This window comes from Lethenteron reissneri, chromosome 37, assembly GCF_015708825.2.
Source record: "Lethenteron reissneri isolate LAM-NWPU_2019-01 chromosome 37, ASM1570882v1, whole genome shotgun sequence".
NCBI lineage: Eukaryota > Metazoa > Chordata > Hyperoartia > Petromyzontiformes > Petromyzontidae > Lethenteron > Lethenteron reissneri.
Window position 1 is genome coordinate 10,673,874 of NC_083815.1, and position 25,087 is coordinate 10,698,960.

Here is a 25,087-nt window from a genome sequence, read left to right on the forward strand (position 1 = left end):
CGTCCTCTCTCCCTTCGAGAGCGAGCCAATATTAACCATGCGCGTTACAATGTGAAATTATTTGAACTACTTATGCCACGAGCTAAACGGCTGTTACCTGCATTGGAAACGTGCACTGTGCCCATGCTCATTTGAGCAGAAACGATGGTCGACTCTGTTAATTTACGTGCACGTGTTTTAAGAGATACACTCCCAGGAGGGATTTTGACATGACCCCAGAGTCAAACATGCTCATATTTGTTTTGTTAATTAAAATCCACAGTCTGAATGGAGAAACAGCTTGCATATATTTATTTTAGCATTAATAAAAATACAGACCTGTTAATACAGACAGATGGTAATAAGATTCGATAGAAAGGTTCTGCTGAACCCTGAGAAAGGATGCAAAACCAATACGCGTGATTGTGTTCACAACATCTCAGGAAGACTCGTGAAATGTGATGCTTTTAATTCTACCTTTATCGTATGAGGGCACACCAGAAATGAATTTAATGATCAGGTTCGTATATATTTTTCGGAACATGCAACATTCTCGCACTCTATGGCCTAAGAACGACTGCGGAATTCTGTCACGAGGTCTCGTATTCGCCTACACGTCTTGTCGGATGCAATACAACAAAGAGGTTTCGAAAAAAAATAACAAAGATATATTTATGTAAAGTAATAATTATTGTAGGAGTTGTTGTAAAACTCTTGTGAGGCTGTGGCACGCCAACACGAGATGTCATTGATCGATCTGCTTCGAGGCGTGGCAGGGAAGGGTCGTGACCCACTCGCCGGCAGCCAGAGTAGGTCACGTGACAAGCGTGCTGCTCGGGTTGATCAAGTGAATGGGGGAACCAGTTTAATTGCGGGGATATTTAAAAATAAACAACAACAACTTATAAATACAGTACAACTGAGTTACAAACGCGGTCAAAACACTCGAGAAGAATTTGACCTAACGGCACGAGCAAAGAAGGAACCTCCTGAAAATTATTATTGAATATTGAGTGACGCTTTTGGTGGGTAAAGATCTTCAGTTTTTGCCGATGATGATCATGATGACAATGTGGATGGCGACGATAATGCGACGACGAGAGTAAACAACGTACTGCGTCTGTCAAAGGAAAAGCTCAAAAGACCGATTGGATTCAAGATGACGAGCAATTCTGCCCAGCTCTTGCGCATTCAACATCCCTTGACGTATTCCTTGTAAGACGCACTCGGGTGCTCGCCTCTGCATCCCACCACCTCGACCACCACGTCGCCATCCATGCGCTGCTTCTCCGGCTCCCCGCCATCAACCGCCTTCACGTTCACCTTTTCTTGGATCGAGAGGGGGATGGAGGTTTCCACGGGATAGCGTTTTGTCTTTTTCTTCCTGCCAGATGCACACACGGGGAGAGAGTTATGGACGATAAACAACGCCGTTCGGACATATTCGCGGAGCTCATGCAGTCGCCATTCTATGGGGGAGAGACATGAGAGGAGAGGGTGCTGGCAAATTGCACCCCCCCCCCCTCTCCTAATGAGAGCAATGCCTGCGTGTGCCCCCTACTTAGAGGCAGCTCCTTGGAGTGGCTTAGGAAGCACTCAAGTTAAAGTCAACATCTCGCGGTGGCCATATGTTATCTTGCTCGCCTTGCGCAGGAGGTCGGGGGTTCGATCCCGACCCTGACGCCTGCTGTATCTTCGGAGTTTGAATGTCTCTCTCCCCGTGGTTGCGTGGATTTTTCTCTGGGTCCTGCGGCTTTTCCCTCCACATTCAGAATCAACATCACGCGTTTAGAGTATTTGCCTGCTATACATTCCACGTGATAAGCCACTTCGTTGAGAGATCATTTGTGGCCAGGTTGCTTCTAAAAAACAGCTAAATAGCTTAGTGGGCCTGACCTGGTCAAATAAATAATGGTTTATAGTTCAAAAAAAGTCATCACTGCTGATTTTGTTGATGCCGGAGCACGTCCCCATCACTTCCTTTCTGACCCGTCCCAACTTGATATCCATGATAAAGAGCTTCATAGCTCATCGGATTCCTCCAGTATAAACGAATAAAGATTCTCATTCTTCATTCTGCCAGATCCCAGTCCAGTTGCACAGTTGTCACGTGACTTCCAAGGCCTGTCCTCCTTTCAGTTTTATTCCACGGATGTTTGGAGACAACAAATTTCACGAACAAACAACAAAGCGAACGTTCTGATGTCTTACATTTCACCGTTAGAGCTGCTGTGTTATAATTTTCGCACACTCAAATGTATAGGTTGTGGTTCAAAAGTATCCTCTAATAATTGAATCAGCCATACTTTTCATGTTTGTGTGACTGTTGGAGATGAGCCGAGGATTTATTCGTACCATTCTCTGGCACTTTTAGCAGGGCAGGCTTCATAACCATCATGTAAACCTCTCAAGTGATTTTCTTTTCCATTGATATATTTATGGTTAAACAAACGCAAGTTACATTTTAAATGCACTATGTTACTAAACGTGTCATCCAACTGATATTTGCTGTTAAGTCGACTATAAAGTTGCTGTGCCATTGTTTTCACGAGGAAAGTCATTGTGTATAGGTCTATCCACAAGAATATCCACTGTGGATAATCTGTGAGTAAAACAATCCCATCTCTCAGTAGGGATCCGTATACCTGCTAATGAAAGCTGTGAGTCTCAGTGGGTCCACTCAGCATTCATATTTTCATTTGCAATTTCAATTTAATTGGGTAGACGCAGGAAGAGTTCGCCCACTTCATGTCAATGTGCTGCTATAAAGAGCTGTACCAAAGTGAAAGCTGCAGCGCCTGCAACTGCTCGCTCACACTACTGCTGGTAGAAGGGCGTCCACTAGAGGGAGCTCTAGAGAGCCCCCCCTGGCGTGAATGTTGGCCTATGCTTCCATGCTATGTCATGGAAGAGGTGGCAGTACCCACACCTTACCCCACGTGACCTGGCAATCGACTATACGTCGAGAACGTATTGAACAAATGAAGGCCGCCATTAGCATCCTCCATTTTGTATTGCCATTCAAATTCACCAGCTGAGTGGCTCAAGGGTGCATCACGTGATGCCTGATCACCACCCCAGCACCGTCGAGATCCTGGGGTCGAATGATCAGAGCAGGCTCTCAAGCGTGGCGAGTTGATGGACTCAGCCTGGACACCAATTGAGATACTCTACAAAAAACACGTCTATAAATATAAACGTGTTTTTTTATGACGCTGCATTTGCAGTAGTGCACACCCAAAGAGGAAAAATATTTGAAGCAATCGAACGTTTTAGACAAGGGCCCTTTCGTCATAGCAGAGATATGATGGGACATGATCCAATTAATGTGTTGCATTTAAGATACATTTGTTTGTTAACTTCATTTAGAAAAGCCCATATCTGAGTGGTAACATTAATGAATGCTGTTTATCAGAGAACTGACGTGCAGTGAAGCACTCTCTCCACAGAGTAAACAGGTGTTGTCCAGCGTTCGCTGAAAGGGGTCTCTTGAAGTGATTGCAAAAGTAATTATGGTGCTGTCTCCGCTACGTGACGTGATTCTCCGCCGACTACAAGTCCCGAAAGAACATCACTCGGCTTCGTGACAGGAGGAGACGTTGAAGCGGAGTGAGGTGCGCATCAGCTAATGGATCCGGCAAATGGAAGGAAGTGATAGCGAAGTGTTGGTCGCTTCAATGGCATTCACGTTTCAAGTTTGGTCTGTTTCACCAGCTGAGTTTAGTTTCATTTGCAAGAGCGACGAGTGAGTGAGTGGGTGAGTGGGTGAAGTAATAAGGCGGGTGAGTGAGTGGGTGAAGAGAGATAATAGGTGAGCGAGTGGGTGACTGAGCGAGTGGGTGGAGTTGGTGAGTGGTGAGCGGTAGTGGAGCGGTTAGTGCTCTGCTCTATCTGAACCGGTCCCAGGCCTCCCATAAGTCGACTCAGCCTCAAATGAGTACCTCGTGCGGTGTGTAAACATCGCCACTGGGGAGACAAAGGCGGCCGGGCGTGGTGCTGGCCACCAACCCCCTCCTGAGCCGTGCCGGCCTTCATACGTGTTCACTAATAGCACTTACCCCAACAGTCTGTTTAGGCTATAGGGGGGATCTTTGTCTTTGGAGTTGGTGAAGGGAGATGGTGGGCGAGTGGGTAAATAATCGAGTGAGATGATGAGTGAGTGCGGTCGAGTTCAAGTCTGAACTAGGGGAGAACTCAAGAGGCCAGGATGAGTCTCATTGGCAAGAGTGACGTGGCTCTCCAAAAACACGAGAAGAATCAAGACAGAGTACAGCACCGAAGGTGCTCGAATTGTAAATGTCGTGGGTGCACTCTCCAACACACCGGTGTGCTGAACTAGTCACGAATTGGCACGTTTGATTCACGTGACACACCTTACTAATTGGCTGCGTCGAGTGGTGGTGGGTTTGACGACGCCATTATATTTACGCGATCTAACCCCAACAACTTCTATTATGGATAATAAGGAAACAGATATTAGATCAAAAATAACTCCGTGAGAAATTTAATGATTTGCACTTGACATAAATCAGTGTTAAATAATGAAATTCTCTGTAGCGCAGGTAGGCTCCAGATTGTAATAAACCAGTGCATTATATCATTACCTGCTGACCCTGAGAAGATGACAAACACGCGTGTGATTTAGATCACTATGATCATGCTCATGCAATGTTTAATTGTGTCGTATATAAAATGCAGTTTGATCATTGAAAAATGTGTAAATAGATTCAGACATTTAAGCATAGTTATATTGTCAAATATGTGACCCGTGCTTTCAGTTGTTATAGTTCACTGATGATGATGTGTTAAAACATGTAACGGTGTTGATAACACTTTTACCTTCGACATTTCAAGACACAAAATGCAGCCGTGGCAATGATGACGGCGACGAAAATCAGAATGATCAGCACGGGATGTTTCCAATCTGGAAAAATAGTAACAACAATTGCAAAAAAGATCAACATAGCAAATTCATATTTTTTGCGGCCTTCAAAACATATATAACTGTCTTCATCTCATTTCTGGCCAAACTTGTGTGGTGGCCAAGAATCTTGGATGTAAATATATCAACCGGAGCACGTGGGGCTCGTGGATAAAGCAAACGGGTGAAGCCTGTAATACGCCGATGCCTACGAGAGGCAGTACAGCAAGCGGGATGGCCGGGTGGCTCAGACGGCTACGCGCGCGTGGGAGCATTTCCGACTTTACCGGGTTTCCATTCAAGCAGCCACCGGTGAGTTAAACTTGGTTCTTAACTGATGTTAGTCGATTTGATGGTCTCAGCGACTTCTGGATGAGTGATTGATTGCAACGTTTGAAGTGAAACTTGTTTGCATTCTGGACAAAAGTGAAACCGTGAATCTGTAAAATAGGATTATATTAATAAAGGTTTTTTGGGTTAGATCATTGAAATATAAATGTGTCGTTAAACCCACCACCACCCGACACAGCCAATTAGCAAGGTTTGTCACGTCAATAAAACATGCCAATTCGTTACTAGTTCAGTGTTGGAGAGTAAATCCACAACATTTGAAGTGTGAGTATGACGTTTCACCACTAATTGCATTGATGATGCTGGTTGTAATTACTGGCGAAACGTCGTACTTAGATATTAAATGTTGTGGATTTGCTCTCCATGTTTTGACTCGAAAACTGGCTTTGTTTTAAACGAAGAAAATGTACTGACTAAATGACTCTTTTCACCTGTCGGGTGTACACTGGCGGAGCCAGTGTGGGGGGGGGGGTAGCACGTGCCCCCCCAATTATCCAATCGAAAGCCCTAATTTATATCGGATCATTGGGGTTTATTAGTAACAAATCGGCATTTTGCGACCCCCACTGCCACTGTGTAGCATATTATTACGTGGCAGGGACTCTATGAGATGATAGGACAATAGTCTGAGTCCATAATTGAGGATTTAGCAGCTACTACTGATTGAAATGTCCCTCTACGCTGCAGTGACACGTACTACGTTCTGGGTGCAAGTCAAACATTGTTTACCAGGTAATACATTGTCCATATACAGTAATAGGATTTTTTTCGATGTAAAACTTTCGTGACTGCAGGGATTCATATGCTTGGTTCTTTCGGTAAAGTCACGTAGAAGGGAAATAATAAAATAATAATAATACATTTCTCATTTTATTATTTCCCTTCTACGTGACTTTACCGAAAGAACCAAGAATATAAATAGTAATAGGATTAGTATTATTGACTTATCAAAACGTGTCCCCTATGACAGTGAGTAGTTATCGAATGCTGTGTGACTTGTTCGGCATGTGGCAAATGCTGAGTTCGAGCGGCATGTGTGTGATGGTTCGCTTGCACCTCCACTCGTACTGTTTGTTATTTTGCACAGTACTTTTACCTGCGCGTCACATATCATCCGAACCTTCAGGAACTACAAATTCTAAATCGTTATATGAATTTAATATTGCAAAATGTAAAAGTACGGACGTGATGGTGGAAGGGCCTCCACGAGCAGCCTCTCTCTGGAGGGTATTTGGCCTACTCTTCCACACTGGCGAAGATCACCCACGCTTTTCCACACGCAACCTGCCGACCGACCCACTGCGGTCAACCCATTTCTAGCACTGGATCGACAGAGGCGAGGAGGGGAGTGGATTAAATCAATCAAAAACGACGGCCTGCGGATTGCAAGTCCGGTGTGCTAACCACTGCGCCACGGTGGCATCGCCACTCGTGAATGAGGAATGTCCACACCTCCTCACTACAGGGCAACAGTTGTGGCACAGTTGGCAACATTGTGCCCCACAGCAAGAGGGGGCCTGGGCTCAATTTACAACGAGGGCACCTTTCTGCAATGGAGTTTGTATGTTCTCTTCCCCCGTTCTGCATGGGGTTTCTCCTGGGGTTTTACGGTTTCGGCCCATGGCTAACAAAACATGAACGTGCAAAAACAAATTCCGTGGCTGGAAACGTATCTGCAACTCACTGACTTGGAATCACAAACAGCAACAACATGGGACCCCTTACTGCAAATTCTTTTTTTTTAAAGATTCTTGGAACTTTCCTGGTTAAACAAGCACATTCATAAAAATACGAATACATGCGTTTAGAATCAACATGCGGTTTAGAGTATGTGGCTAATAGAGATGTCTACACATAATAAGCCACTTCGTTGAGCTATCATTTGTAGCCAGATCGCTTCGAGAAAATATCTTTATAGCTCAAGTGGGCCTGACCTGGTAAAAAAAAAATAAGTACTTAAGTTTAGTTTAGAGATACAATTTTGAAAGTTGAGATGATAAGTGAAATGCAAACCTGAGTACAGGCACACCCTGGGGGTGGGTGAAGGCTACATCATTGCAAGTGAACGAGGTACTGAATCACGTGTATAATTGAACCTCATGTCAGATTTAATAATTGGACGTGGCAGCGAAAAAGTCGTGGAAGTATCCGGTGTCATGGGTCTGTCTGCACCAATGCAAGGCAGCGGCCTAAACCACAATGCGGGACACACCCTGTGCGCTCGAGGGCTGCAGCTTCATCTCCTCGGTCGTCAGGAGCTGCGCTCCACTCCCACTGCTGCTGTGGCCGAGTGTGGCATCCAACACTACAGCAGTAACAATGGTGTGACATAAACACACGGGCAATGTTGTGTTTCACGAGCAATATCACTTACATCAAGTACGCCTTTTGGCGTCCTCTGGTCTAACACCGTTTGAGACGAGTCTGAAAAGAAAGCTGTCTCTGGTGTGGACCAATCAGTTTCAAGGACAATGCATATATTATCAGAGTACGTTTTTTTATTTGCATTCTTACCACAAGCATTGTGGTTAATGCAGACATGATTCCTTGTGAAAGTTTTCAGTTTGGTGTTTGAACATCTTAACACCAGTTTTGTTGCCAGAAAAAAAAGGGAAAACCATATTATCACAATATCACTTACATCGAACCCATATGCTGTGTTACAGACTAAATTTACTATCTACCCTGAATATGGCATTAGCTTTGACGGGGAACCATGGTGGCGAGATGTTAACTACCTCGCCTGGTATGCAGGGGGTCGTGGGTCCGACCCCGACCATGATGCATGTTCTCCCCGTGGTTGCGTAGATTTTTCTCCAGGTCCTCCAGGTTTTCCCTCCAGATTTAGAACCATGCATTTCGAGTATTTGGCTGCTATAAATTTCCACACGGTACGCCACTTTGTTGGGCTATGATCTGTGGCCAGGTAGCTTCTGAGAAAGAGCTATATAGCCCAGAGGGCCTGACCTGGTAAAATAGTTGAAGAGTTAGAATATATTGACGATAATTGTTGATTTATCCCGTGAAGCCACACTGAGTCCAAGGACTCTTTTTCAGGAGGATCCTGCGGCAGTGGGTTCTTATTTTTTAAAGATATTTTAAGCCAATGAATGAGCGTTTATACAAGTGGGAGGCAGCTGGAGCAACCCCATAGAAAACCCCACGCATGCAAGGGGGCAACACTCTATCCCCATACAGATGGAAACAGATGGAGATACGTCTACTTGCTTGTACTGCTTTCTCTTGGCAAGCCAGGGTATGGCACCTCGACGCTCATGGCAAGGGAGTTTCACAGCATTTGTGTGATCCACAAACACTTGCTGCCTCGACAGCGCTGAATCACAGAGCACTTGCATCGCCGCCACTACCTGGCTAACATGTTGCAAATACAGTACATATAGTGCATTGTCTATATTTTTTAACAGTTATTCCAATTGTGCTGTCGGAGTCGTATCATAAATCAATCGCATGTTCATTCGCAATTTAGCCAGTGCAGCGTCTCACCCCGTGTTCCAGCGCGGACTGCAGAACGTGACATCACAGAATTCCTTCTCAGATCCATTTCAGGTGACCTTTTATCTACACGTACGATCACTGGGCTTGCAAACGCCCCGTGCTGTACGGATGTTTGTCACACACGGCAGTCTAACCGAACTCTTATTGCTTTTAGTTCTCTGAGCTTGATTTGTTGAGGCAAAATGAACTACAAACCAAGCGTAATGATAGTTTGTGTATGTGCAGTCATTGGTGACTGGGTTAGGACGACCAACTCACGACGACACTTTTGAACCCAGTGTAAGCACGTGCAACGAAAGGCTAGATTCGAACCTACGACCTCAAAGATGCCATCTTCGTGCAACTTATGGCTTTATTTCTTTCGTTTTCTTCTACCCTCTTCCTTAGCCCCTTATCTAATTGCATTCCACAAAACTCTCCCACTGTATATGGACATATTGGCGGTACACCGGTGCAGCATAAAACACCGGTCCTCATAAAACAGTTGTAAAATATAAATGTGAACTGACATTTGCCTTCCAACTGCTTCGACATCGCGAGAACTGATTTTGACGCCGCACCACCACCAGTACCACCCAGCAAGATGTTCTGACGGGTTGCGAATCGCGGGAAAATAAATAATGATTGTGAAAATTATATATACCACGCCCTGGTGTATCGCCAATACGTTCATACAAGTTACGTTACAGATAACGAGTACTGTATTGATCGAAGTGATATTTTCATTTGAAGGCCAGAGTGTTCTTTTTACGAATGTGTTGAGTTTTGTTTCATTTAATAAAAAAAACATTAAAATAAAACTACTTTTTATTTTACCAGGTAACAGCCCACTGAGCTATATAGCTCTTTCTCAGAAGCTACCTGGATATCAAAAATAATAGCTAATTAAAGTGGCTTATCAAGTGGTAATCTATAGCAGCAAATGCAGCAGCGTCGCCAAATAATTTGCGGCAAGCATAATCAAATTATTGAAAGGAGTATCTGGGCTATTCCATTTAACCATGAGCTGTTACTTATCACGTGGCAGCTGATTAGCTCTTACGAATAGAAAAGTTTATTGCACCTATTTAATTACTTGGGTGATGGAAATAATTACAGTTAATACATTTGTTTAACATCGCAAAAGCAGCTGATCCATATAAATCACTTATACCAAGCCTGCAATGGGAGGAGTGTTGGCGCCACCGCAGAACCTTTGCAAAAATGTGAACATTCATACCTTTCCCTTATGAAAGGGATACTCTTGAGATTATAAAAAGTAAATTGAACGTGTATTTAATAGACTGAATTTATATTGACCATTGCTGAAGTCAATGATGAGGCCTTACCAGTGAAATGTCCTTGACTGGCATAAGTGGCTGTTTGTAGATTCTGCGTGGAACTGGCAGCCATCTCAACATTAGTCGGCATGTCGGTGAAACTTGAACCATTTTCCCACGCATCTCCGGACGCCTCGAGCTCTCCAGAGAATGGGTTAGCGTCACTCGCCACGGAAGGAGTTGCAACCGGCAAATGAAAACCCCAGCTCGTGGACAATCTTCCGCTGTCATCCAAGTACCCTTGCGTCAACGTTGAAATTACATTCGTGGCACCGTGAGCCAAGGAATCGACTGTTGATTCTGAACGAGAGGGAGGTACAAATAACGGTGCAGTATTACAATGTGGCAAAGGTGCAGCCCTGCAATTGGGATGCTCACGCCACTGCTGATGGGAAATGCGTCCACTGGATGGAGCTCTGGAGGAGCCCCCCTCTAAAGGGTATATTGTACATTCTTTCCACAATGGCCAGACGCCTCGGAGAAGGTGGAAGTACCCCACGACGTTGACCGCCATCGCGTGCCCCCTGTCGACTGGCCCAACTGTGGTGAACCCATTTTGCTCTGCTTGGTGGACGGAAGTGGGTGGAACCTAAGAAACTTGGGCCATTGTTTCAAAGGCACCACACCAGGAGGGGAAGTCGCACCGGCGACCTCTTGACTGCAAGTCCAGTTTACCGACGATCACAACACCACGGCAGGAGTCCGATATTTTTTTACTTCAAATATCCTCATAAGTTTCATTTTTTTTATTACCCAATGGTCAACCTCCATTTGACCCCAAACATAGGGGTAACGCTTCAAAACGTCTTATTATTTCACTCAGCGATCCACATTTTAGCGCACGCGACTAACTGTGGAGTACCCATTCGCACTGCTGTGTGGACACGGGATTTCCACTGCTGTACTGGAAGATCAAATCGAGCCTCCTACCCCTGGACTGCACATCCAGTCTGCTGAACAGGACACCTTTTGAATCAAGAACAAATTGAATGAAATCGATCGAGCTGATTATTTTTTTATCCATTGCTGTCGTGAATAATGAGTCCCTTACCAGTGGGAGTTCCTTGGCTGGTCTGAGTGTCTCTTTGTGGACTCTCCGTAGTACTGACAGCCATCTCAACATTGGTGTGCGCATCGGCGGGACTGGAATCGTCTCTGGGGGCATCTCCTGATGCCTCACGATCCCCGGAGACTGGACGAGCACCTCTTGCCACAGAAGGCATTGCACTCTGCAAACGAAGATCGCTGCCCGTGGATAATTCTCTGTCACCCAGGTGTGCTTGCGCCGACGTTGAAAATGTTTTTGTGGCACCGCTAGCCAAGGAATTAACCGTTGAATCTGAGCAAGAGGGAATATACAAATTGTAGTGCTTGCAACTTTGGATGGCCGAACAATTAAAAGAACATCTTGCAATAGTACCTTGCTGTGTGCAGGCTGTACTTTTTTTCATGTAACGTATAGCCCATAATATAGGTTTTGGGGGTAAGATTGCGTAAATATATAAGTGGGTTGTTAAACCCACCACCACCCGACACAGCCAATTAGAAAGGTTTGTCATGGAAACCGAACATGCCATTTCGTTACTAGTAGAGCACACCGGTGTGTTGGAGAGCAAATCCGCAACATTTACAATCTGAGCACAATCCACCCTCTGATATTCATATGTGTTATGAAACAACAACAAAAATAATAATTATAATCACCCATAACAGAGTTTGTTTGTTAGATCGCTTAAATATAAATGTGGCGTTCAACACACCGGAGTGTAATTTAATGTTGGGTTTGTCTATGGCAGTATATGGTACGGAGTAACCCGTGTGATGTGAGAAAAAAGTTTAGCTGGAGGCATATTATCTTTTTTGCGACATAGAATTGTAATGTATGACTTACTGTTAGTAGCTCAGCTTATTGGAGAGTATATTTAGTATATTGATGATACTGATGTAGTTTATATTTTTACGTGGTGGTTTAGCTGCTGCAGCTCCTTACTATAAAAATTCCTTCCCTCTATTACTGCTAACCCTACTCCCTCCCTTTGATGCTGCTAATCCTGCATACTGCATAATGCACGGGCATAATATGACTTTGAAACCCCTCCCACCTCCTACGCATCCCACAAGTAGTGACTAATCCCATATCTCCATTTCCCATAAATATGATAAATTCCTCTTGATATGCAAATTCGTTTGTCAAGGCGCCCCTTCCCCCTCCAACCCAGCTTAAATATACGCTGCCAAGCCTGGTGGTGCCCATTCAGACGCTATCTTTCCGACAGACTTGTTCTTCACCTGAGGACGGCTGCTTGCGTTGTGGCCGAAACGTCGTGAGAATTATTTTATTATGTTTTATTATTATTATTTTATTATTTCCCTTCTACGTGACTTTACCGAAAGAACCTAGAAGATGAATCCCTGCAGTCATGAAAGCTTTAAATCGAAAAAGCATCAAAATATTTGCTATTTTCTCCTAAGACCGAGTTAAATCGAAGTTATAAAAAAAAAACTCTTCAAAGTTTCACCGTAAAGTTTTCGAAATGTGGAACAAAATTTTCCCTGAATTTGGGAGTGCAGAAAAAAATATCTTGGTTTCCAAAAATATCAGACAAGGGCAATCTCTGATTTATTCCCGAGAACAATAGGGTAGTAAATAAACAGATGGAAGCCAGTGTAGTGGAACATATTCCTAGGATATGTATTTGAAGATGCGCAAGAAGAAGATGGGTTACATGTGCTGGCAAATTTTCAAGTGTAAAAAAAAACATAGCCTGGAAGGCGCATAGAGTTTCTGTTCATGTTTTTGTGATAGTTTTGGCTCGAAAAGAAAACCCGAAGAGAAAGCTTGTAATCAGGGGAGTGCCGAGGGGAATCTGGGTCATGCATCCTCATATCAGCATGCCCGAGCCGACCAATCAGCTTCTGTCAATCAAAAAAAAATACAAAGATCCCCCATATAGCCTTAACAAACTGTTGTGGCAAGTGCTGTTAGCGAGGAGTAGCTATGGGGCCAGCACGTCACACGAGGGGGCAGGTGGCCAACACCACGCCCGGCCGCCTTTGTCTCACTCATGCCGATCTTGTACACACCGCACCAGGTACTCAATTGAGGCTGAGTCGACCTAGGGGAGGCCCAAGACCGTTTCAGATAACCGTCACTGGTGTTGGCCGTGAGCGGGAGCCGAACCAGGGTCATCTGGTTCATAGCACAGAAAGGCTAACCGCTACACTCTCGCTCCCACCCCCTAAGTCTCTCACACACATAAACACTAGTGTGTGTTTATGTGTGTGAGAATTGTTATATCTACTACCGAGGAGAAGAACTGTAGTGTCAGAGGTGGCTTAGTGCGACTTAAAAGGACGATGATGATGATGTTGAAGACATTCACACGAGGGGACGCTCAGAACTGGCTCCACTGATGTGTGACCATCGCCTGTACTCAAACTTAAGTGCACCAGGTTTGTAGTGCAGTGCTCGGATGTCTAGTGGCATGAACAAGGGATGTACTTGAACGATTCTCAATGCCAACATGACTACTCAAAGGACAGTCGTAGGATGGACATAATTAATATTTTATCATAATGTTATGATAGTAGAGTCAACCTGTAGATCGAGTGGTCAAGGGCCAGCGAGAAGGTTCCAGAATAGGGGCGTGGTCACGGGACAGGGGCGTGGCCACGCACTGTATATAAGGGAAATGCGTGGGAGACTCGTGGATGTTGCAGTGGGGTCTTCGCCTGTTCGAGGGTGAGCACGTGGCTCCTTAAATAAATAAATCCTTCCCAGGACAAGTGCGTCGAAGTCGTCTCTACAATAATATTTTTGTCTTCTTGTCCATTTCCGCTGCTTGTTGAAGTTTCCCCTATGTTGTGCTGTTTACCCAAACTTCACTGCAGGATAATAGAGAAAACAAATCAAAAAGAAAATGTTGTGACTTTTTTCGAAGTCAAAAGAAACCCCGCTAATATTTAGAATGTTTTATATCATTTAATAGAAGTCATATATATTCATATGAGTCCACCACAGTGGATATGATCGATGATGGCATTGGATCACTGTTGACTTACTGCTGAGCAATACTCAGTTTATCACCCACAGGTAGATAATATTCCTCTGCCATAGGAATGTGGAATTTTTACAACCAGCTCAGGATCAGCAATGGAGATTAGCACATATTACGTGGTTGTTGTAAGCAGGGGCATGATTTCACTTGGCTTAGTTTGGGTTTTTTTTCCAAATATTCATACAAATTTTACATTATATTATACAAATAATTAAACAATGGCTCACTTTTAATATTAGTGTACAGATTTAACTTCGTCGACGAACTCATTTTCAATTTTATTTGTTCCAGGGAGACAAAGGTTTCCGGGGTTGAGGCAGTGTAGAGGCGACCGAGTGTGGAGGCGGGACAACTGTAGGCCGGGTCTCATGGGCCGGAAGGGCCCAGGTGCCGGGCTACAAAGAGGGGCAGGGGAGGGGGGATAGGAATCCCTTGGGACCAGGCGCCGTGCCAACCACACTACACCACTGGGGGAAAGGCGAGGAAACCTAGGGGCAGAATGTTGAGTGGAATGACTGAGGAAGTGAATGACTGATTGACTGTCACAATGTTCCCAATGTCCAAACAAAAATCTAAACTATTTTTTTTATTTTACCAGATTAGGCCCACTGAGCTGTATAGCTCTTTTTCTGAAGCGACCTTGGCCACAAATGATAGCTCAGCGAAGTGGCTTATCACTTGGAAATGTATCGCAGCCAAATACTCTAAGTGCATGATGTTGTTTCTAAATGTGGAGGGAAAAACTTGAGGACCCGGATACAAATTCACGCAATTAAAGGGAGAACATGCAAACTCCAAATGTACAGGCGTCAGGTTCAGGATAAGACCCACGACCTTCTGCGTACCAGGCGACGTACTTAATATCTCACCACCGCGGTGCTCCCAGTGTGCTCGAGCAATGGGCATGAGGACTAAAGGCTGAAGGAAGTGAACTAGGTGGAGCAGCAATGTATATGTTGGAGGGGACTGCACAGTATCGTGACGTTCCACAGGCATAGTTTCAGCAGCAGCCATGGTTAACCCACTGCTGCAAAAAGCCCTCCCCAAGCCACCACATCTCTTGCAATCCCAAACTGTAATAATCCACATAGCACCTGCACACGAGCTGGTTCCATCGCTCCGTCTTATCAATGGACGTCCTGTCGGACGCATCACACTCCTAGGCTGCCACTCCATCATTATCCTTGATGGTCGGCAATCTTCCCTTCTAAGTGACATGCTCTGCCCAATACACACTTACTGGGCTGCAGAGATGGTGTGCTGGCCTCCGGCTTTGCTGTTGCCGTGCTGTCGGTGCGCCGGTCTGCAGACGTGCGCGGTGGGGAGGTAGGTGATCTTCTCGTCGGTGTTGTTGTCGCCGTCGTAATGGTGAGCGTTTTGCTGTCTTTTTCGGAGAAATTATTTATCTTGTCTGCAATGCACATGAACGTAATTTTGAAACAATTACTGCTACGTCTATTTTACTCCTTCTGCTACCAGTTGAAGTGTCGCACGCTACTGTATTTGAAACACCAAGTGGAGTAGAACAATCGAGGAGGATTGGATTTTAACAATGGTACATTGATTAGATCCCTTGAATCAAAATAATAATGATAATAGCATCGTCTTATATTTATCCATAAAGTCCTCACTGAGCCTCAAGACTCTTTTTTAAAGGGAGTTCTGTAATTACTTACTTGGCCAAAACTATTGTTGAGGGTCATAATTGATGTTTGAGTAAGATTGTGCTCATAACACGCGGCCCATTTATGATTATTAAACTATGATTTTTTTTTTTACCAGATAAGGCCCACTAAGCCATATAGCTCTTTTTCAGAAGCGACCCGGCGACAAATGATAGCTCAATGAAATGGCTTATCACTTGGAAATGTGGAGTGGCGTAACGCATGCAGGGTTTGCAAACAGCAGTTGCATTCATTTACGGGGTCGCAAACAGTGAGGTCAGGTCAGGACGAGCAGGTGCGAGCATGTGGCATGGGAGACAGCAGACAGAGAGACGCCAGCAATTAGGGAAATAGGCAGTGATTGGCTGGCTGCAAAGGAAAACGTGGGGTAGGCGCCACGGAGGTGAGAGATAGAGGCGATAAGGGGGGGGGGAGACGGCCTAATGAGGGCCACCTGAGGGCACTTAATGAGGAGGGGGATATAAGGGGAACGTGTGAAGCAATGGAGAGAGTTGGTTGGAGATGAAGAAATGAAGAAAATTCAAGACAAGTCCGGGATCTCGCCCTCCACACCTCGTCCTCCCCAGCGATGTTGGCTGATCCCACGCTGGGGGCATGGGGGGGGTTGGAGGTGCCGGAGTAGACAGGCTAGCAGGTGAGAGGCTAGCGTAATCTTTAGTCTGAGTGTGATAGGCTAGCGGGGTGAGAAGTTAGCAGATTATACAGAGAGAAAGTCTTCTTGGTTCTTTCGGTAAAGTCACGTAGAAGGGAAATAATAAAATAATAAAAATAAAACATAATAAAATAAAATAATTCTCACGACGTTTCGGCTACAACGCAAGCAGCCGTCTTCAGGTGAAGAATGAGACAATGCCAAGCTAGGAGCTTATATATAAGCTGCGTTGGAGGTGGAAGAAGAGCACCTTAACAAAAGAACGTGCATATGAAGAGGAATTTAGCATATTCATGGAAAATGCGTAGGAGGTGGGCGGGGGGGTTTCAAAGTCATATTATGCCCATGCATTATGCAGGATCATCAGCACCAAGGGGGGGTGCAGGGATTAGCAGTAACAAAGGAAAGGAATGTTAATGATATGTAGCTGCAGTTACTCAACAACCACGTAGAAAACTAAAGTATAAACTACATAAAAAACTAAAGTATAAATTGCATAGCACCATCAATATACTTACTATGCTCTACAATAAGCTGAGTTACTAACAACAAGTAATACATTACAATTCTACGTCGTAAAAATTATATAATATGCTTCCATCTAAACTTTATTCTATTGCATCACACGAGCATATACCGTACTATATACTGCCAACATTAAATTATATACTGTATTGCTGTAAACCAACCTATACCTTATACATTTAATATAACACTATGTATTATTCTACCCACCCTAATGTGTGTCGAAATGGTTTATTACGTCCTTCCAATGATTGCTAAGCCAGAATCCATCTTCTCGGTTAAAATTGTCTGTGTTTGTATATGTGGATCGCCTCATGAACGAATCTCTCATGATAGCCAGATGGCTTGCAGAGAACCTCTGTCTTGGAGAAGTCAATATCATGTGAGCCCACTGAGTTGTAACAGTGATCTGCCACGGCTGAGGTGTTTGTCCTACCGCGTTTCAGGTCAGCTTTATGTTCACGGATGCGGTCCGAGACATGTCGTTTGGTTTCCCCAATGTAACTGCTACCACAGAGGAAACTTAGTTTGTAGATGCCAGAGTACTGTATGTCTGGAACCACATCTTTTACAGACGGTACCAGATCACGGATTTTATGTACTGTGTTGAATCGGACCTGGATCTTGTGTTTAATCAGGATTTTGGAGATCTTTTTTGTGACCCCAGCAATGTAGGGTAAGGTGATGGTCTTGAAAGGCTCCTCAACAGGATCCTTCTTGATGGTTGGAGTGATGGCTTTGCGGATTGTGTAGTCGGAGTAACCATTAGCCTTAAGAGCTTGGCGTACGTGTTTGAGTTCACTGGCAATGTGTTCATGGTCGGAGATGCATTGGGCTCTATGATATAGAGTCTTGATGAGGGAATTCTTTTGGGATGGATGGTGGTGGGAATCCGGTTTTAGGTAAGAATCCGTATGGGTGAACTCAAACACGTACGCCAAGCTCTTAAGGCTAATGGTTACTCCGACTACACAATCCGCAAAGCCATCACTCCAACCATCAAGAAGGATCCTGTTGAGGAGCCTTTCAAGACCATCACCTTACCCTACATTGCTGGGGTCACAAAAAAGATCTCCAAAATCCTGATTAAACACAAGATCCAGGTCCGATTCAACACAGTACATAAAATCCGTGATCTGGTACTGTCTGTAAAAGATGTGGTTCCAGACATACAGTACCCTGGCGTCTACAAACTAAGTTGCCTCTGTGGTAGCAGTTACATTGGGGAAACCAAACGACATGTCTCGGACCGCATCCGTGAACATAAAGCTGACCTGAAACACGGTAGGACAAACACCTCAGCCGTGGCAGATCACTGTTACAACTCAGTGGGCTCACATGAATTTGACTTCTCCAAGACAGAGGTTCTCTGCAAGCCATCTGGCTATCATGAGAGATTCGTTCATGAGGTGATCCACAAATACAAACACAGAGACAATTTTAACCGAGAAGATGGATTCTGGCTTAGCAATCATTGGAAGGACGTAATAAACCATTTCGACACACATTAGGGTGGGTAGAATAATACATAGTGTTATATTAAATGTATAAGGTATAGGTTGGTTTACAGCAATACAGTATATAATTTAATGTTGGCAGTATATAGTACGGTATATGCTCGTGTGATGCAATAGAATAAAGTTTAGATGGAAGCATATTATATAATTTTTACGACGTAGAATTGTAATGTATTACTTGCTGTTAGTAACTCAGCTTATTGTAGAGCATAGTAAGTATATTGATGGTGCTATGCAATTTATACTTTAGTTTTTTATGTAGTTTATACTTTAGTTTTCTACGTGGTTGTTGAGTAACTGCAGCTACATATCATTAACATTCCTTTCCTTTGTTACTGCTAATCCCTGCACCCCCCCTTGGTGCTGTTGATCCTGCATAATGCATGGGCATAATATGACTTTGAAACCCCCCCGCCCACCTCCTACGCATTTTCCATGAATATGCTAAATTCCTCTTCATATGCACATTCTTTTGTTAAGGCGCTCTTCTTCCACCTCCAACGCAGCTAATATATAAGCTCCTAGCTTGGCATTGTCTCATTCTTCACCTGAAGACGGCTGCTTGCGTTGTAGCCGAAACGTCGTGAGAATTATTTTATTTTATTATGTTTTATTTTTATTATTTTATTACTTCCCTTCTACGTGACTTTACCGAAAGAACCAAGAAGATGAATCCCTGCAGTCACGAAAGCTTTAAATCGAAAGAGAGAAAGTCCATAACCGGCTCGGAGAGTGGGGAGTAACAGGCTAGCGGAGCAAGAGAGAGTAAGCTCGAAGTAGCAGGCTAGCGGAGGAAGAGAGGAAGAGTTCGCGACAGGAGTACGTGGTGTTGAATGTGAGGAGCATCCGTGTGGGATACTGCGAATGAAGTGACATAGGAGAAAAAGATGAATTTGTCCGAGTGAATAAACACCACACTACAAATGTATCTCAGCCAAATATTCTAAACGTATGTTGATTATAAATGTGGAGAGAAAAACTGGAGGACCCGCATACAAATTCACGCGATTAAGGGGAGAACATGCAAACTCCAAATGTGCAGGCGTCAGGGTCGAGATAAGACCCACCCCACAACCTTCTGTGTACGAGGCGACGTACTTAACATCTCACCATTGCGGTACTCCCAATGTGCTAGAGCGATGGGCATGAGGACTGAAGGCTGAAGGAGGTGAACTAGGTGGAGCAGCAATGTATATTTTGCAGGGGAGTGCAGAGTATCATGACGTTCCACAGGCATAGTTTCAGCAGCAGCCATAGTTAACCCACTGCTGGATAAAGCCCTCCCAAATCCACCACATCTCTTGCAATCCTGCACTGTAATAATACACATAGCACCTGCACACGAGCTGGTTCCATCACTCCGTCTTATCAGTGGACATCCTGTCGGACGCGTCACACTTCTAGGCTGCCACTCTGTCATTATCCTTGACGGTCGGCAGTCTTCCCTTCTAAGTGACATACCCTGCCCAATATCCACTTACTGGGCTGCAGAGATGGTGTGCTGGCCTCCGGCTTTGGTGTTGCCGTGCTGTCGGTGCGCCGGTCTGCAGACGTGCGTGCTGGGGAGTTAGGTGATCTTCTCGTCGGTGCTGTTGTCGCTGTCGTAATGGTGAGCGTTTTGCTGTCATTTTCGGAGGAATTATTTGTCTTATCTGCAATGCACATAAACGTAATTTTGAACAATTACTGCTACGTCTATTTTACTCCTTCTGCTACCAGTTGACGTGCCGCACGTTGCTGTGTTTGAAACACCAAGTGGAGGAGGACAATCGAGGAGGATTGGATTTTTACAACGGTATATTGATTGGATCCCTTGAATCAAAATAATAATGATAATAGCATCGCCTTATATGTATCCATAAAATCCTCACTGAGCCTCAAGACTCTTTTTTTAAGGGAGTTCAGTAATTACTTGCTTGGCCAAAACAATTATTGACGGTCATAATTGAGGTTTGAGTAAGATTGTGTTCATAACATGTGGCCCATTTATGACTATTAAACTATGAAACATTTATTTTTTACCAGGTAAGGCCCACTGAGCTATATAGCTCTTTTTCAGAAGCGACACAGCCACAAATGATAACTCAATGAAATTGATTATCACTTGGAAATGTGTAGTGGCGTAATGCGTACAGGGTTTGGAAACAGCTGTTGCATTCATGTACGGGGTCGCAAACAGTGAGGTCAGGACGAGCAGGTGCGAGCATGTGGCCTGGGAGACAGCAGACAGAGAGACGCCAGCAATTAGGGAAAGAGGCAGTGATTGGCTGGCTGCAAAGGCAAACGCAGGGTAGGCGCCATGGAGGCGAGAGATAGAGGGAAGAGACGACCTAATGAGGTCCACCTGAGGGCACTTAATGAGGAGGGGGATATAAGGGGAACGTCGTGTCGTCGCGTAAAGCAACGGAGAGAGTTGGTTGGAGAGGAAGAAGTGAAGAGAATTCAAGACAAGTCCGGGACCTCGCCCTCCACACCTCGTCCTCCCCAGTGGTGTTGGCTGATCCCCTGCTGGGGGCATGGGGGGGTTGGAGGTGCCGGAGTAGACAGGCTAGCAGAGGAGAGGCTAGCGGAATCTTTAGTCTGAGTGTGATAGGCTAGCGGAGTGAGAAGCTAGCAGATTATACAGAGAGAGAGAGTCTATAACCGCCTCGGTGTGCGGGGAGTAACAAGCTCGCGAAGCATGAGAGAGTAAGCTCAAAGTAGCAGACTAGTGGAGGAAGAGAGGAAGAGTTCGCGACAGGAGTACGTGGTGTTGAACGTGAGGAGCATCCGTGTGGGATGCTGCGAATAAAGTGACATAGGAGAAAAATATGAAGTTGTTCGCGTGAATAAACACCACACTACAAATGTAATGCAGCCAAATACTCTCAACGTATGTTGAATATAAATGTGGAGGGAAACACTGGACGACCCGCATACAAATTCATGCAATGTACTTAACAACTCACCACCGCGGTATTCTCAATGCGCTAGAGCGATGGGCATGAGGACTGAAGGATGAAGGAGGTGAACTAGGTGGAGCAGCAATGCACATTTTGGAGGGGACTGCACAGTATCGTGACGTTCCACAGGCATAGTTTCAGCAGCAGCCATAGTTAACCCACTGCTGGATAAAGACCTCCCAAATTCCACCACATCTTTTGCAATCCCGCACTGTAATAATACACATAGCACCTGCACGAGCTGGTTCCATCACTCCGTCTTATCAGTGGACATCCTGTCGGACGCGTCACACTCCTAGGCTGCCACTCAGTCATTATCCTTGATGGTCGGCAATCTTCCCTTCTAAGTGACATTCGCTGTCCAATACACACTTACTGGGCTGCAGAGATGGTGTGCTGGCCTCCGGCTTTGCTGTTGTCGTGCTGTCGGTGCGCCGGTCTGCAAACGTGCGTGCCTGGGGAGGTAGGTGATCTTCTCGTCGGTGCTGTTGTCGTCGTCGTAATGGTGAGCTTTTTACTGTCTTTTACGCAGGAATATTTTCTCGTTTCTGCAATGCACATGAACGTAATTTTTAACAATTGCTGCTCCTTCTATTTTACTCTTTCCGCTCCCAGTTGAAGTGTCGCACATTGCTGTGTTTTAAACACCAAGTGGAGGAGAACAATCGAGGAGAATTGGATTTTAATAATGGTGCATTTGTAGTGACATAAAAGGGAGGGGCTGCTGGGGGCTCTGGGATCCCAGGCGAGTCCAGACGCTTAAGCCTCTGGGCGCCAGGCGCTGGGTTCCCAGGGGGTCCAGACTATTAAGCCTCTGGGCGCCAGGCGTTGGGTTCCCAGGCGCTTAAGCCTTTTTGACGCCGCCAACGGGGGGGGGGGGGGGGGCTGTGTGTGCTCTGTGGGATGTCTGGTGGCACACACGGCCCACCCCTCGTTGGACCAGGCATAAAAGGAGAGCTCCCTGGACGATCAGGGCCCAGCTGTAACTCAAGACCCAAGACCCACGACCAGCCATCTGAAGACCCTGGGATGCTGTGAGAGCCAGTGGTGGGACTCTGGAACTCCCGACTCTACGACCTTGAGGGCGAGTTCCGGAGCGTAGCCAGAGTAGAGTATCTAGGCTGTGTAGCTAGGCTGTGTACCTAGGCTGTAACAGAGTATCAGGACTGTTGGAGAGTTGGACTGTTGGAGTGTTGTATTGTAATAAAGAAGTTACCTCTACAAGTGTCTCCGGAACCCGTTACACATTGATTGGATCCCTTGAATCAAAATAATAATAGTATTGCCTTATATTTATCCATAAAATACTCACTGTGTCTCAAGACTCTTTTTTAAGAGAGTTCTGTAATTGCTTGCATTCCAAAACAATTATTGAGGGTCATAATTGATGTTTGAGTAAGATTGTGTTCATAACACGCAGCCAATTTATGACGATTTAAATATGAAACTTTTATTATTTTATTTTAAACTAGGTAAGGCCCACTGAGCTGTATAGCTCTTTTGCAGAAGCGACCCGGCCAATAATGATCACTCAATGAAATGGCTTATCACTTGGAAATGTATCGCAGCCAAATACTCCAAATGCACGTTAATTCTCAATGTGGAGGGGAAAACAAATCACATTGAGAAAAATCCATGCGATCACTGGGAGAACATAAAACGCCAAATATACAGGTGTCAGGGTCGGGATCGAACCCACGACCTCCTGTATACCAGGCGATGTAGTTGACATCTCAGCAGGACCACGGTATGTTTTAGAGCAATCTCACAACATGGAGGAGGGTTTCATGACACACATTTTACTCGCGCGATGTGACCCGAACATGAATTTAAATCATTTTAGACGCGAAAACATCCGTGTTAACCTTACGATTCGTGGCGGCTTGGCACTTGGGAAGGAAACAGAGTACCCAGAGAAAACCCTACACGACCGAGTTGGGTGCCAGTAAGCACTGCTGTCTGATGGCCCCCTCCCAGCCCCACGCCTACAACACCTGGCAGGCCTCGGTGGGCATCCATCCCAGTGCCAACGAGGCACAAGTCCTGCGTAGCCTTTGAGATCTGACGAACTCAGGAGCATGCTTCGGGTAGTTTGGTTGTGCGGTTAAATTGGAAGGGAAGGCTGTTGAAACCACATGTGGGGCCAACTCCAGCAATCACCAATCCAGGGTGGATTAAGCAATTCAATGCATGCTACTCTATGTGAAGACAAACTTGGGTCTCCATATTCTTGGGTCTTTTGGTAAAGTCACGTAGATAGGTTCAAAGAAAATAAAAATAAAATTACAAAAAAACTACGACGTTTCGATTGCAACACTAGCAATCGTACATCAGGAGAAAAAAAATAGTAGGAAAGCTGCCAAGGCAGGATGTTTTAAAGCTTTAAGTCAAGATTTAAACTTGGGTCTCTTATGCCACCGCTTATGGTCCACCAGATGGAGAACAGCACCACTTGCTTAATCACGGAGACACTGACGTGTATTATACGTGTGTCTATTGTTGGGCCGAATCCATCAGTCCGAGGTTGTAAATATTTTCTGATTTGGTACCTGGATTCATTCGGGTATTGGAAATGCAGGATCTCAGCCGAGCTCACTCATTGCTCTGACATGTTCGTTATTGACCCTTCTAGCCAACCAGGGTGACAGGGGTTTTATTTATTTATCCGATTTCCTCTCGACTTAAATTTTTTGCTTGGATCAACAAAACGGGAAAGCTCTATCTCATTATGCGGCACAACTGTGTACTGCTGGGGTCATGGGTCCTTTCCCAGCGCAAATCAATCTTGTCAGTGGACAAAATAATTTCACCTTGCCACAGCCACGTCTCACAGCAGAGACAATGAAGGCACCCTTGCCACGAGATAAACATCTGAGGTGAGGTCAACTCAATCTTATTATACCACCGCCGAATCAACAATAGGACGAGTGTCGCCATCATCACCGTTCTGTTTTGGTATGGTGGATACGCAAATATCCGCTGGGTTGATATCGCTATTCTTAACCTCAAAATGCACGCAATCAAATGAATTGTGTAAGAAGCGATGTTTTCCTTTATGTATGTATTATGTAATGAGTTCACATCAGCCTAGCAGCCAATAGAGGTGCTACTAATCCACATCAGTGTTAATTCATCGATTGTTGACTTCGCTCCATTCCCCAATGCCGTCGTAAACCGTTAAGCGTTTGCAAGATGAATGCGAACTGTTTGGTCTGTACCGCTCGGTCCAGTAAATTCAGCGGCAGTTATTGCGTTAAGTTATACTGATGTCTGCCATGGGAATGTGGAGTTTCCACCTGAGCAATAAAAAAGCAATGAACAATATGCGAGACATTTGAAGTGTTCTCCTCTCGTATGGGAGGTTTATCTCTGAGAAACACCGGCTTCCTCTCCTGTTACAAACACGAACAGCAGTCATCCAAAACCTGACCCTCCTCCAAATCAATTCCCAAGACCCGGTGAGGTTTCTCCTGGGTGAACTTATTTAAAAAGTAAAGGACTACTTTAAATGACAAAAATACAACGTAAATCTGCTCAAGTGAAACACTATATTGAGATACCAGAGCATATGCAGCATGCAAAGCGCTAGCCACAAATGAACCACGACACTTTGGTGATCCCG

The 25,087-nt window shown here is 44.9% G+C and overlaps 1 protein-coding gene across 1 annotated transcript; it reads right to left on the bottom strand.

The window, feature by feature from the left end:
• Positions 1-274: 274 nt before the first annotated feature.
• Positions 275-21,970, bottom strand: LOC133351477 (uncharacterized). Its single transcript, XM_061566708.1, has 8 exons — positions 21,842-21,970; positions 20,005-20,175; positions 15,385-15,555; positions 11,138-11,425; positions 10,096-10,386; positions 7,464-7,556; positions 4,819-4,903; positions 275-1,363 (listed from the first exon to the last, which is right to left on the bottom strand). The coding sequence occupies exons 4-8, from the start codon at positions 11,307-11,309 to the stop codon at positions 1,171-1,173; spliced, it is 834 nt and encodes a 277-aa protein (XP_061422692.1). The 5' UTR covers positions 11,310-11,425; positions 15,385-15,555; positions 20,005-20,175; positions 21,842-21,970; the 3' UTR covers positions 275-1,170.
• Between the last annotated feature and the right edge of the window lie 3,117 nt (positions 21,971-25,087).

Excerpts from the sequence above, each read along its gene's own strand:
- LOC133351477 (XM_061566708.1), bottom strand. The coding sequence starts at position 11,309 with ATGCCTTCTGTGGCAAGAGGTGCTCGTCCAGTCTCCGGGGATCGTGAG. Across the intron at positions 10,387-11,137 it reads CAGCCAAGGAACTCCCACTG|AATCAACAGTCGATTCCTTG; the intron begins GTAAGGGACTCA and ends CCTCTCGTTCAG. Across the intron at positions 1,364-4,818 it reads TGTGTCTTGAAATGTCGAAG|GAAGAAAAAGACAAAACGCT; the intron begins GTAAAAGTGTTA and ends TGCATCTGGCAG.